The sequence below is a fragment of the Brassica napus genome, chromosome A5 (genome assembly GCF_020379485.1).
Source record: "Brassica napus cultivar Da-Ae chromosome A5, Da-Ae, whole genome shotgun sequence".
Lineage (NCBI taxonomy): Eukaryota > Viridiplantae > Streptophyta > Magnoliopsida > Brassicales > Brassicaceae > Brassica > Brassica napus.
The window spans coordinates 14734242-14747151 of NC_063438.1; the positions used below are offsets into that span (position 1 = coordinate 14734242).

The window sequence follows — 12910 nt, forward strand, 5'->3', positions numbered from 1 at the left end:
CCAATTAGGTTATAACTTTGATGATTTAACATCTTGTGGATAAACATATCCATGAAGGACTTGTAGACACATACCATTACTGTATAATGGAATCCACCGGTTCGAGGAAATGTTCACCTTTAAAAGAAGGTCAAGCCAGAGTGAGAATTGAGTTTGCGTTTTTGTATTGCAGATCTCGGGCGAGAAGTCGGGATCCAAGGGTCCTTCCATACTGAAATGGATTGACCCGTCTCCACTTTTTGATTAGCTTTTTATGACCAGATATCTATCTGAATATATATTCTCCATCCAAATGATGGCGTTGAAGATTTGTGATAATCCAGAGGATCCATTTCCCGAAAATATCGTCCCCCATAAAGACCTTTGAAAACAGGCAATATGGCTTATCTTTTAGTCGCCAAAATAATTTAGCCAATAAAGATGTGTTGAAGTCTTGAAGATCTCGGAAGCTTAAACACAACCACCTTGTGTTTACAAAACAATGTCCCATAAGTAACAATGTATATCTTTCTTATTTCCGCTACTACTCCACCAAAAATGAGCAATTGCACTTGTCTTCTTGTTACCAGAGTCTTAAAACACGACAATACATGTGTGGGCATTGCTGATGCCACTGATTTATAAATACTACTTCATTACCTTACCTCCTTTGTTGTAAATCGGATCGAGTGTCCCCTATTTACTTTATATTAGCTCCTCACGTTTAAATATCTAAATATTTTAGTTTTGAGCCACTTAAACTTTCTGAGATATTCAAATAGTTTCCTATACCTCCATCGTGATGATGAGTTGTTGATGTTTGAATCCCCGCCTCCTCACACCCACACACAACATCTATGACTTTTGACTAAATTGTATTGATGATTTTGTAAAGTATATATGTTGTCCAGACACGGCTTCATAATGTTTAAGTATGTTGTCAGACACGGTTTCACAATGTTAAGTATCTTTAAAATATACACACACTCCCCATTGCTGCCTTACAAAAGAATAAGATGTCATCTGAAAGAGTAGAGAAAACCGCTGGATTGCCTGCAAAATTTTTAGTCATGTAAGTTGTTTATCTTTATGCTTTCCGAATGTTAGCAATGAAGGCTTCGGATATAGAATAAATAAGTAGGGTGACAAAGGGTCCCTTTACCTCAACCCTCGGTTTGGAGTAATGTTATCCTTCGACTGTCCACTTAATTCAAAACGGTGAAAAGCCCATCTTTTCAAGAAAGTCGCTGGAGCCATTCTACCCTGTCATAAAAACATTTTCTGAAATATTATTTGATATCAGCTTCTCTATACAAAAGCTGATCGTTTGTCTCTGAAATTTTCGTCATGTCATACTAGCAACATTTCCGATTCTAGTAGTTTTTTTTATAATTATGTGGAAAATTGAAAATGTAATAAATCTAAAACACTTTTAGAAAGTTTCCGATCAAGGACAAACCGGTTTATTTTCCATTGAGTTATGTAAACCGGTTGACTTGCCCGTCGCTTAAACCGGTTTCCTCGCCTTAGCCTATGCTTATAATTAACGTCCTTCTCCACTCTTAACCCTACGTGCACGGAAGCTTCATCGGACGTCCGCTTCCCGCTTCGGAACCGGAATCGGAATCTTGTGGAAGCTTACGGAATCTCGCTTCCAAAGCGCTTCTAAAATATTCTCTTTAAAAACACATTGGGTTACGCTTCCGTTTGGCCTCCGCTTTATCACCATTTTAAAAAAAACACACAATGCTTATCTATCATAAAAATAAAAAATATAATACTTTTTTATATATAATCCAAAACATTTTTTAATAGTATTGAATAGAGAGAAGATAAATAAAATATACAAATATTAAAAACTAATACTATAAAATTATGCACTTTTATGTATTTTATTAAATATAACAATCATATATTCCAAATATATTATGTCAATTAGAATTAAAAAATATAATATTTTTATTTAATTTAATTTATGTATTTTCACAGTTTAAAATATGAAGTCATTTCAAATTATTATAAAGAATAAATGCTTTATTTTAAATTAAATTATATAATTTTAGTTTTAGATTTTTAAAATAATCTTACATATGTATATATATTCCAAATTTTAATTTTAGTCTTACATATATATATATATATATGGATACGCTTCCAACACGTATCGCTTCCTAATTTTTTAAAAATCCCGCTTCTGCGCTTCCATTACGCTTCCGCTTCCACGTACCCCGCTTCCGTTTCCATGTAAATAGCTCCTAACGAATTCTATTTTGGGCAGGCCGTACGCCGTTTACATCGTCACTCACGAAACAGAGCTCTGGATTGGTCTCAACCAAGACTCTATCCATTTTTTTTTTTTCCACTCTATCCATTGCTATTGCGAAGAAAGTAATTTCTTCACTGGAGAAGGTTGATCCTATAACTGTTCTTGATAAATCTTGATATATCATATTGAGTTCACCTCGATGCAGAGGTATGATGTTTTGATCTAATATCTGCAGGTGGAAACGGATCTCAGGGTATTTGGATCCGGTCTCGATGGAGAACTATATAACTAAAATAATTAATCACTCAACTGTTTATGAGAGTAGTACTATAAGTCACTACGTTTGGTAATCACTGTTGCTTTCCGAAACGAAGTTACTTATAATAATCTCATGAATGGATCTATGTTAACTGTTGATAGGTTGTTTTTGTCTAATGATGTATTGTACGTTTCTTGTTCGTTCACTCTTTTATCAGGTATTAACAAGATAAATCCCAAGCATCATCCACCTTATTAGTCCTTGAACATGAAGGCTTGTAAATGGATGATGCTTGGGATTTATTTTGTACTCTCCTCTTCTAAAAGAATGTTGCCTCCATAGGACTACCAATTATTTCAGACTTGTTGAGGAACGTGATGCTTTTGCTTATAGAAAGCCATGAAAGATTTGACCTCTCCCATTTATATTTTTTGTACTTTTGGTAACCAAGATATATGAACATGTTCTAGTTGGGTCTTTACTCCCACTTCATGTATCAATGGAACAAGGTTGGCTTCAACTGCAGATTAATGATTATAGAAACCAAGTGAATCAACAAAGTCCGAACAATCAAAGAGATCCTATCTTGTTTTCTTAGTTTGAGCGCCTTCTATGTTCTGTAATGACTTTGTGCCAAACATCACTCTAAAAACATTTCTTATTAACATACTCCTTTCTTGCTCTACAATAATTCTTCCTCTTTAGATTGGACATTGTAGGAGATAACTTAAACTCTATCAAAGTGTTATATATAATTCACTGCCTTTTCTAAGTTGCCAGATTTTTTTACTACTTCTCACAAGACATTTATTCAAAAGTTGTTTGTTGATAGGTGGTTTTATTATATGGTTTTGTAATTGTATATGTATAATGACTCAACCACCTTCTGTCAGCCCTTTTTATTCAAACTTTTTTTTAACAAAAGATTGGTAATGCTGTGTTTGTCTGAATCTCGAGGCAGATAAATTTTGAGACGAAACAAGGGATGGCCAATACCTTCTGGACCAGCAGGACATGCATGCAATCACAAAGTTTCCTTTCTTAAGTTTCTTTCTCTCTCCCACCATGCATGTGTGTATCCATACATCTATAAAACAGAGAAGAAGCCTCCACATCTTTTGGCCATTGCAAGAAAATGAAACACTTCTACCAATTCCAACTGCAGCTTGTCCTCTTCATAGGTCTTGGCTTATTGCTGTCTCTTCTTGCTTCATGTAATTTCAGTTTTATATCCCTCTGTCTTTTGTCTTCTCCTTGTCACTTATACACCAGTTTCATGTTTGAATTTTGTCACTGTTGCAGTTGTTATGAAGTGCAATGCCTTGGAGATTTCACTGATACAAGCGATGTAAGAGACTTCATTTCCAATTACGAAAACCGCACTGGCCTCTCCAGAAAGCTTCTGCTATCTCCGGGTAACTCATAGACACATAAACTTTAAGATCAGTCTCTGTTAATTTTATGTTTTATGAAACCCTTAAGAGAAATATACAGACTATTTCATCACGTTTCCTTGCGATAATAATGATTCATCATAGGTATTGGCTTCACATATAAGGCCAGTCTCTGTGTTTAAATATGTTTGTAGAAACTCTAAAGACACATTTTCATAACATATCTGTTAACTAAGCATATACATTGTTGGGTTTATATTATATAAGACTAGTCTCTGTGTTTTGTATTTATTGATTTTTTGATAACCCTAAAGACAAATCTACGGAGATATTTTCAGATATTGGCCGGGACCAAAAGGATAGGAGAAGAATGCTCAAAAGATGATGTGGTTGTCTTTCAAGGCTCAACGGTTCCACTTCCAAACGGAGTAGAGAGTACCAGCATTTACAGTTGAGATCTTAAACGCATGTGCCTCTGATTGCAGCGTTGCGGAGATCCACGTCAGTTGTGGCTGGTTCAGCTCGGTCAGACTGGTTAACCCTAGAGTTTTCAGACGACTCTCCTACGATGATTGTCTGGTCAATGATGGTCAACCTCTTGCTCCTGGACAGACACTCTCCCTTCAGTATGCTAACAGCTTCGCTTACCCTCTCTCTGTCTCTTCAGTCTCTTGCTTCTAGTTTTAGACGTATTTTCCACGGAACTCTGCTTCAGTTTTCATCAAACGAAGATCTTGGATTGAGTTTGTGTTCTTCAAACCAAGGTCTTGGTTAGCCTACTATTGTAAGCCAGTTTAAGTTTATTAGTGTTAAACTGTTAATGTGGCATTGGTGATTGTGTTCAAAATTACTTAGGGGAGACAAAAAAAAGTTGATTTAATTTAAACAACTTCACATTAGAAGATGGTAATGATGATGTTAATCATCACCATCCAAACAAAGCTTATAAACACAAGCTTCTTTTTGTTTTCATGGATACCATGTGTCCGGAATATCTGAAGATGGAGAAAAAAAAAACAGATTGGTGATAGTATCAAAGAACATGAAATGTAAGAAGATCTAAAAACGTCCTTTAGGTCCGGACTATAAAAAAATCCATTGTGGACAGCAATAGGAAAAAAGTCTAATTATAGTTTCTCAGCAATATATAAGAACTATATAAAATTGAAATGAACCAAAACCAGCATATTGAAACGTAACTTATCCAATACTAAAAAAAAATGCTTGTTGAGAAAATGTCTGAAACTCAGAACCATAAAAATGTTAAACAAGCATAGTAATTAAACACTAAAAGAAATTTAATTGACTTTGCGTTTCCAAACAATGCAATAACTTCTTTATTTCTTCACTATTTAGTTGACTTCACTCTTCTCTTGTTCAGATTCTTCTTTTTTTTTTCTTTTTTTTTGGTAAATGTTAACTTTATACCAAGCTTTTAAGATTTTTTACAAAAATTACTAGGATGAACTAGTAGCAGAAGATGCAGAACTTAAACTACCAGAAGGTCCTAAGAACCAAGCCCAAAACCAAAACAACAAGAAACATAGAGACACGACACAAGCAAAGCCAGAGCGTAGCGGCGATGACCAGAGGAAGAAACGGAACAGAGAGAGCTACTACTAGTTGCCACGAGCCACTGGAGAGAAAGGCGCCCTCAGACCTTGAAACACACAGCGCCTACAGCTTCCATTGAACCCCCACCGCCCTAACCTGCTCAAAGAATCATTCCCGGACCATCCATATCGTTCTACAAATGCCTAACCGGCAGCACGAGAAGGATCCACAAACGACGATGCCGTCGTTCAGATTTTTCTTCTCTTCACGAATAAGCTCTTCTTGCATTTTCAATGCAATAGCTTCTTTATATGCACCTTCAACTTTGTTGCATAAGATATGATCAAGAATAAATACCTCCAACGTGCGTCTAGCAAACTCAGTTAATCGCTTCTCATCCTCACGCCCTCCGTCGTTACCAACCTGAAATTCACATGAAAAAATAATAATAAGCATCATTACGAGAAAAAAATTTATAATCAAATATGGAGCCGTATAAACAATGTGAAACTAACCTCCATACGGTTTTGCGGACCACCTCTCATCAGGCAATGGTTCAAGAACAGCTTTTCTCCATGAGTACATTGCATCATTCACTAACAAAACATGTCTTTGTTTACACTACAATTGGAGCTGGCAAGTTTTTGACATCAGCTGCTCTCTCTTTCTTTGGTTCTTCTTCAAGAGCATTCAATATTGAAGAATCCAAATCATCCTTAAGGAGTTTCCCCATTTGTCTTGAAATTGTATGTAGTATTTCTCCTGGGTGGGTGGGTACTACTCCATACAATAGTTTAACCCATGAAACAAGAAATCCATCACCAAAGAGGATGTAACTTCCTTCTTGATGTAGAAATGTTTCACAACTAGTTTTAGAATCACTTCCATTTTCTCTTGAGACATCTCTCGCCTTGATTTTTGATCCATCCCTAACCAAAAGGTACATAAGCTGCACAGATCCGTTCCTTGTTATATAGTATGATATATACAAATCTGCTATTAATTAACAAACATGGAAACTTTTATACCTTTCCCATCTGGTCTTGTCCTCCATCAACTTGCTTCTTTTCTCTTTCATAAAACTCAAGAAAAATAGGCTCCACTTCTTTTAAATAAACCCTAACAGTTCTTCCTATAGTGAACATCAAGGCAGGGAAAAGGTCGGTCCACCCTGTCTCTGCAAGAATCAGTTGTAAGATAACTTGGCTGCATGTTTATGGTGCCATGATATAATAAACCACAGATTTACCTAATGACCTGGACTTGAGCCATTATGTAAGAGAGCCGTACTCATCAATGAAACCGTCATGTAACTTAGGTAACTCCATATACTTTTTCCATCCCCAATCATGCTCTTTCTTCCCAAACTTGTGTAATGTATCTGCAAGGAAATGTATTCAGTTTATCTAAGTGTAATGTGACAATTTGGAAAAATAAAAGATGCAAAAGGTAACCTGAATGCTTTGATTTCTTTGGATCTTTATTCACCATAGAAATAGTAAACTGAGCAAAATGATTCCAAACTGTCACAAAAATGCTAAAGTTAAATGAATCAATTAAAGTTTGTTGATCGAGAGAGAAGAAGAAGAAAGAAAACTAAAGGGACAATAATACTATTAACCTGGAAAGAAGTTATCACAGTTTGCAACACAGAGAAACAAAAAAGAGAGATGGGTTGGTACGTCACAGCCTTTTGGATAAACTAAAATAGACCTGCGATAAAGAAGAAAACATCAAAAGAGTTCTCAAGCTTATTATATATCCAGAGGAGAAGATGAAAATGTCATTTACCATTGGTGGCCACCAACTTCAAAAACATTGCTACGGATCTCTGGCTTACTTATTTTTGAAATTTCACAATTGTCCATGTATGCGTCCCATATAATCCAGAGGGGTTTCACCTAGGAATAATAATAATAAAATAACTAATACACACCAAGGCAACACATGAAGTATGATATAGCAGAAAATAGGTTAAGAAACTAAGTGCATACCAGACTCTTTACTAGTAACCTCAGACATTCCCTGAAATTTTTTTAACTCCTTCGAATCACAAACGTTAAGGGGTTAAGCAACTGAATCCTGAATCGTTTCTGAACAATTAATAATGAATAACAATACGATTGTGATCTTCAAATATCTTTTTATGGGAATCATCAAACAGTAATAGTGAAGAAAATATGAAAATGATTCTGAGGATATTGATTATCCAATTTAAAATTTCGTTCTCAACATACAAAACGAATGATTTAGGAAAGCCTTTTAAATATGAATCTTATTGAGACCCAAAATTTAAAAAATGTTAATTTCTTTCTCCTTCATCTCTCTTACGCAAATTTGACAACAACTACCTAATACAAAAGATGGGATCGTTCATAGTACACACACTAACCTAACGAGTAGAGTTGAAAAAGACAGAACATCTTAACTAGTATTCTCTCCAAATGGCAATGGCGAGAAAACGAGACCAGTAGATGCAGGAGGAGGCCCCGGACCAAGAATTCCAGCTTGAGCCATTGATGAGGATGTGAAACTTGTTGGTGGAGTGGGTAATATCCCGGGACCGTCGAACGTAGGAGAGGGCAAAATGGGTACACTTGATGCAGAACCATTGAACCGTGGTGGTTGTTGATAGTCATGAGATGGTTTCATTTGGTTTCTATTGGGTCCTGAATCTCCAATCGAGCTTTGAGGAGAGACAGGAGTAGGCAATATCCGCCACCACTGAACCTAGCTGAAGGAAGAGACTCAGCTGCAATATTGGACCAAAACTTGTCTGCATGACCCATCATTGGTGGTCTAGCTAAGTTATGAGTTGTTGAGTCATGGCAGGAGGAAGAGGAACATCATGGGGCCCGTTTTCAGAGGAGCTGGTCTAATCTTCGGGGAAGACGTTAGCGTGGAACAATGCTTCTTCTTTAAGCGGTTCTTGCTTGTGTACCATTGGGTAGGTGTAAAGGAGTCTCCTTCTTTATCTTCTTCCCAATCATTTTCACAGCTAACTGATCATTATGCCGTGGCCTATCCATCTCAAACAAAAGACTAAACTAAACCCTAAATTCAACCCCACAATAGACAGAGAAGCTTTCTAAGAAACAGAGTAACCTCGCTAATGCAACCCTAAATTAGTGAATCAAGAGATTGCATCTAGATACTGATGAATCACGTCGTTTATCAAAAATCTCACGATGCTTTTGCCTTCGATTCGCAGAGTAAACGAAGGCAACCACTATTAGATTACGTATAAGAAAAGATAAGAAAGTTTCGAGAGCAAGAAGAATTGGGCTCAGATCCGTTTTTTCTCCAGTAAACACGATAAGGATTGAAGAAAGCACCGGGTCAATGGAGTTAAATGGCAAAAAAAAAGGATTAAATGGGGTGAGAGAGGCTCGAACTCTCGACCTCAGGATCACTCAATAGCTATGAGACCTACGCGCTAGCCAACTGCGCCACCACCCCATTTTGATACACAAGTACATACTTTATTTTATTAACTTTGACAAGGACACCATCGTGCAAGAAAGAAAAGGGACAATGATCTATAACAGACCAAAAAGACAAAAAGAAGTCTACATAGACCAATTGTGATCTATCATGGACCAAGGGCTGGTAAATTACCAATTTGCCATTAATGAAAGTGGCATGTGAACCATTGGATCAAATAATGGAAACTCTAATCTCGGTCGTCCAATTTTCTTCTTCCTTTCTCTTTCTCTCGCCTGGGTCCCACCCAAAATCCATATTAACTCCCTCACATCTTCATCTTCTTCATTACTCAACCACCCACGAAAATTCATTTCAATCACCAACCAAAGTTCTCTTCTTCAAGTTTTTATCCACAAACCTTTAATTCTGTTTCTTAGGGTTCTTCTACAGCTTTTCTCGTCCTTGAAACAGCAAATGTGCCTCGTCCTTGGTCTTGAAATCGCTTGGTAAGTGTATACTCTCTCCCTCTCCTTCTCTCTCACTCTTCTCTTCTTTTTTATTTGTTTTCTGTTTAGTTTTAGTCCCATAATATGTATGTTACCATTATGAGTCAGGTTCCATGGTTTAAGATAACGTTCTTATAGTATGAATCATGATATTGTAGATTAAATCATTTTTTACATTGGTTACACTGGTACAACAGACGTTGAGTACACCTGGTAAACCTGGTAAAACTCGTTAAGAATAACACTAGTACAACTAGTAAACCTGGTACAACTCTAAGTAACACTGAATAAGACTATGGGTAAAACTTGTATAACTCTTAGTAGTCCTTTGACAAGTCAAATACTAGTATAACTAGTATAACTTATAAACGACTGTTACATGTAAACCAGTATAACTGGTAATACTAGTATAACCCGTATTTTAGCGACTTTAGAACTCGTATAACTGATATAACTTGTAAGCTGTAATGTTGGTTTTAACTCTTTTCAGGAACTATGGATGGTACTGGAGCTGTGGTGATACATTTTGATCATGGTGGAGACAAAAATATTTATACATTAGTAATGAGAGGAAAATATGAGGAGATAACCTATTCTCGCTTGGTTGATAGAATAGGCAAGAAAATGAATATCGATGTAGCTGCGACGAAGCTTCAACTGAGCTACTATCCCCTGGTCGTGGATAATAAGAGGCCTTGTTATATTTTGGATGATGAAGATGTTTTAGGATATTTAATGGAGGTGGATAGGAAAAACCGGCGTAGTGTTTTGCATGTGGAGTTTTCCGAAAATATCTCAGAAAATCAGAGTAACGAGCAGTTTTCTATGAACGAGGAAATTCAGATTGATGCCAGAGCTAATGATGGTATGGCTGGAGTTGAGGAGTTGGCAATTGTTCCTCAAAACCAATCAGATGGGTATAATCATGAGGAGTTAGCAATTGTTCCTCCAAGACAATCAGATAGGTATGAGCATGAGGATTGCAATGAAGAGGGTGATGAAATGAATGATAGGGAGGAGTTGCCGGCTGTTACACCATCTGTAGACACAATTGTCAATGCTGAGTGGGATGATGGTATTGATATGAGTTTGTATCAAGAATTTGCGACTAAGGAAGAGCTGAGGAATTTAGTGGACGCAGGAGTGCATTCGAATTGTTTTGAGGTTGATATAATCAAGACGAATCGTACTGTTTATGTATTGAAATGTCGTGGGGTTGGATGCAGATGGTATTTACGAGCTGCAAGGCTGAAAAACTCAGCCTTTTTCAGTGTCAGAACGTATAGAAAGATGCATACGTGTACTCGGGGAGAGGGAAGTGTAACCAAGAGGGGGAAAAGAGGAACACCAAGCTTGGTCGCAGGAGTGGTGCATGAAGATTATCCAGGCCAATACAAGACTCCAGATCCAAAGTCTCTCATAAAGTTGGTGAAGAACAAACTAGGTGTCACGGTTTCATATTCTACAGCTTTGAGAGGGAAACACAAAGCTGTCAGTGATTTGCGTGGTAACCCTCAGGAGAGTTTTGCTAGACTTCCATCTTACTTGTACATGTTAGAAAGAATGAATCCTGGTACCATCACAAGATTAGTAGTGGATGAGAAGAAGCAGTTTAAGTATATGTTCTTTGCGCTTAAAGCTTGCATCGAAGGGTTTCAAGCAATGAGGAAAGTGATAATAATGGATGGAACTCACCTGAAGGGTGTGTATGGAGGAGTGCTTCTCATTGCCACTGCTCAGGATCCAGATCATCATCATTATCCCCTCGCTTTTGCGGTAGTAGATGGTGAGAAAAATGCGAGCTGGGAGTGGTTTTTGACTATACTGAAAACTTTGATACCAGATGATCCTCAGCTTGTTTTTTGTACTGATAGAAACCAATGCATCATCAAGAAGGTGCACGAGGTGTACCCAATGGCGATCCATGGATATTGCATTTTTCACTTGTCTAATAATGTTGCCGGAGCATGCAGCAAAGTTAACAAGAAAGGGGTTGCCAGAAAGTTTAGAAAAATTGCTGGTATGTACACAGAGGTCGAGTTCAGAAAAAGCTACAATGATTTCAGGAGAACGTTGCCTCAAGCCGCTGAGTATCTAGATGAGAGTGTTCATGAGACCAAATGGGCAAGATGTCAATTTCCGGGAGAAAGGTACAACATAGATACAACCAACACTGTTGAATCAATCAATGGTGTTTTAAAGGAACCAAGGAAATATGCATTGTTGCCAATGCTTGATGTGAACAAATATCGTGATTTATCTTTACGCGTTCCAGAGAGACAGATACTAATTCCCTACGTGCATGGGATATTGCATCACAGTTATCCGAAGGCAAAAAAGCTCACGGTGATGGAGCTAAACAGATTTGAACGTCAGTACACTGTGATTGGCAAAGATGGTCAAGGTTATTATGTTGATTTAGGCAACGGAACATGCCAGTGCAAGTGTTTTGATATTGATCGGTATCCTTGTGTGCATGCACAGGCTGCGATCATCGCGCGTGGAGAAATGTCTGAAGACTATTGTTCTAAGTATTATTATATGGAGCAGTGGACTTTGGCATATTACAAGACAATATATCCAGTGCCTCATCATTCATTATGGGAAAGTTATGAAATTCCAGATGAAATCCTATCTCAGGTTGTCTACCCTCCGCATGTGGAAAGAAAGAAAGGAAGACTACAAGAAACTAGATTTCCATCAGCTGGGGAATATCGGAGGAAGAAAAAGAAGAAGTATCCACCATTGGTGTGTGAGAATGATGGAATTGACAGCGATGAAAGTGGAAGCGATGGAATTGATGAATGAGTCTTACTTATGTGTTATGGAACTTGCTTATGTCTTGTGAGTCTTACTTATGTGTTATGGAACTTGCTTAGTCTTGTGAGTCTTACTTATGTGTTATGAAACTTATTTATGTGTTGTAGAACTTATTTATGTAATGTGTTGTTTCTGTCAGGTACAACAGGTACAATTGGTAAAACTTCATTAAACCTAACATTCATGTTTTTGTGTTGTTATACTGGTACAACTAGTAAAACTAAAAATAAGTTATACTGGAATAACTAGTTCAACTATGTCTAGTTTACTAAAATAGGTTCTACTGGAATAACTAGTACAACTATGGAGGATCTGAAATTTAAATATTATTTTAGGTTTTTTCATATTAATAAAACATTCAAATGGTCTAATTTTAAGTGTTTGGATAGGTTTCTTTGTGTTTTGTATTGTTTTTTTTTTTTTCTGGATTTCTACCTCCATCACAAAAGTTTGCTTGATCTACCTTATACTTTTAAGGTTTGTTAACATATTTGTCCACATATTTTTTGAAAAACATACATGACAAGTATTTTCACAATAGTGATGATTTCATTGTATCCGGGCAAACACATGTTAACATAAATGAGTGGTACAACTTAGATAATGGTATTTCTCTTTGGTACAACTAATATATTCAGGTTTCACTGCCAAAGTACAACTCTGTACAAACTAGTATAACTAATAAACTAGTACAACTTTGTGCAAG

The 12910-nt window shown here is 36.8% G+C and overlaps 1 protein-coding gene, 1 non-coding gene and 1 pseudogene across 2 annotated transcripts; 1 reads left to right on the plus strand and 2 right to left on the minus strand.

The window, feature by feature from the left end:
* Positions 1-6229: 6229 nt before the first annotated feature.
* Positions 6230-8104, minus strand: LOC125608609 (annotated as a pseudogene).
* Positions 8105-8826: 722 nt separating this feature from the next.
* Positions 8827-8911, minus strand: TRNAM-CAU. The gene is given in 2 exon segments: positions 8827-8862; positions 8874-8911. It is a non-coding gene; the product is annotated as a tRNA-Met (tRNA).
* Positions 8912-8984: 73 nt separating this feature from the next.
* Positions 8985-12192, plus strand: LOC125608610. The gene is made up of 2 exons (XM_048779033.1): positions 8985-9384; positions 9875-12192. The coding sequence occupies exon 2, from the start codon at positions 9880-9882 to the stop codon at positions 12190-12192; it is 2313 nt and encodes a 770-aa protein (XP_048634990.1). The 5' UTR covers positions 8985-9384; positions 9875-9879.
* The last annotated feature ends 718 nt before the right edge of the window (positions 12193-12910 follow it).

Excerpts from the sequence above, each read along its gene's own strand:
- LOC125608610 (XM_048779033.1), top strand. The coding sequence starts at position 9,880 with ATGGATGGTACTGGAGCTGTGGTGATACATTTTGATCATGGTGGAGAC.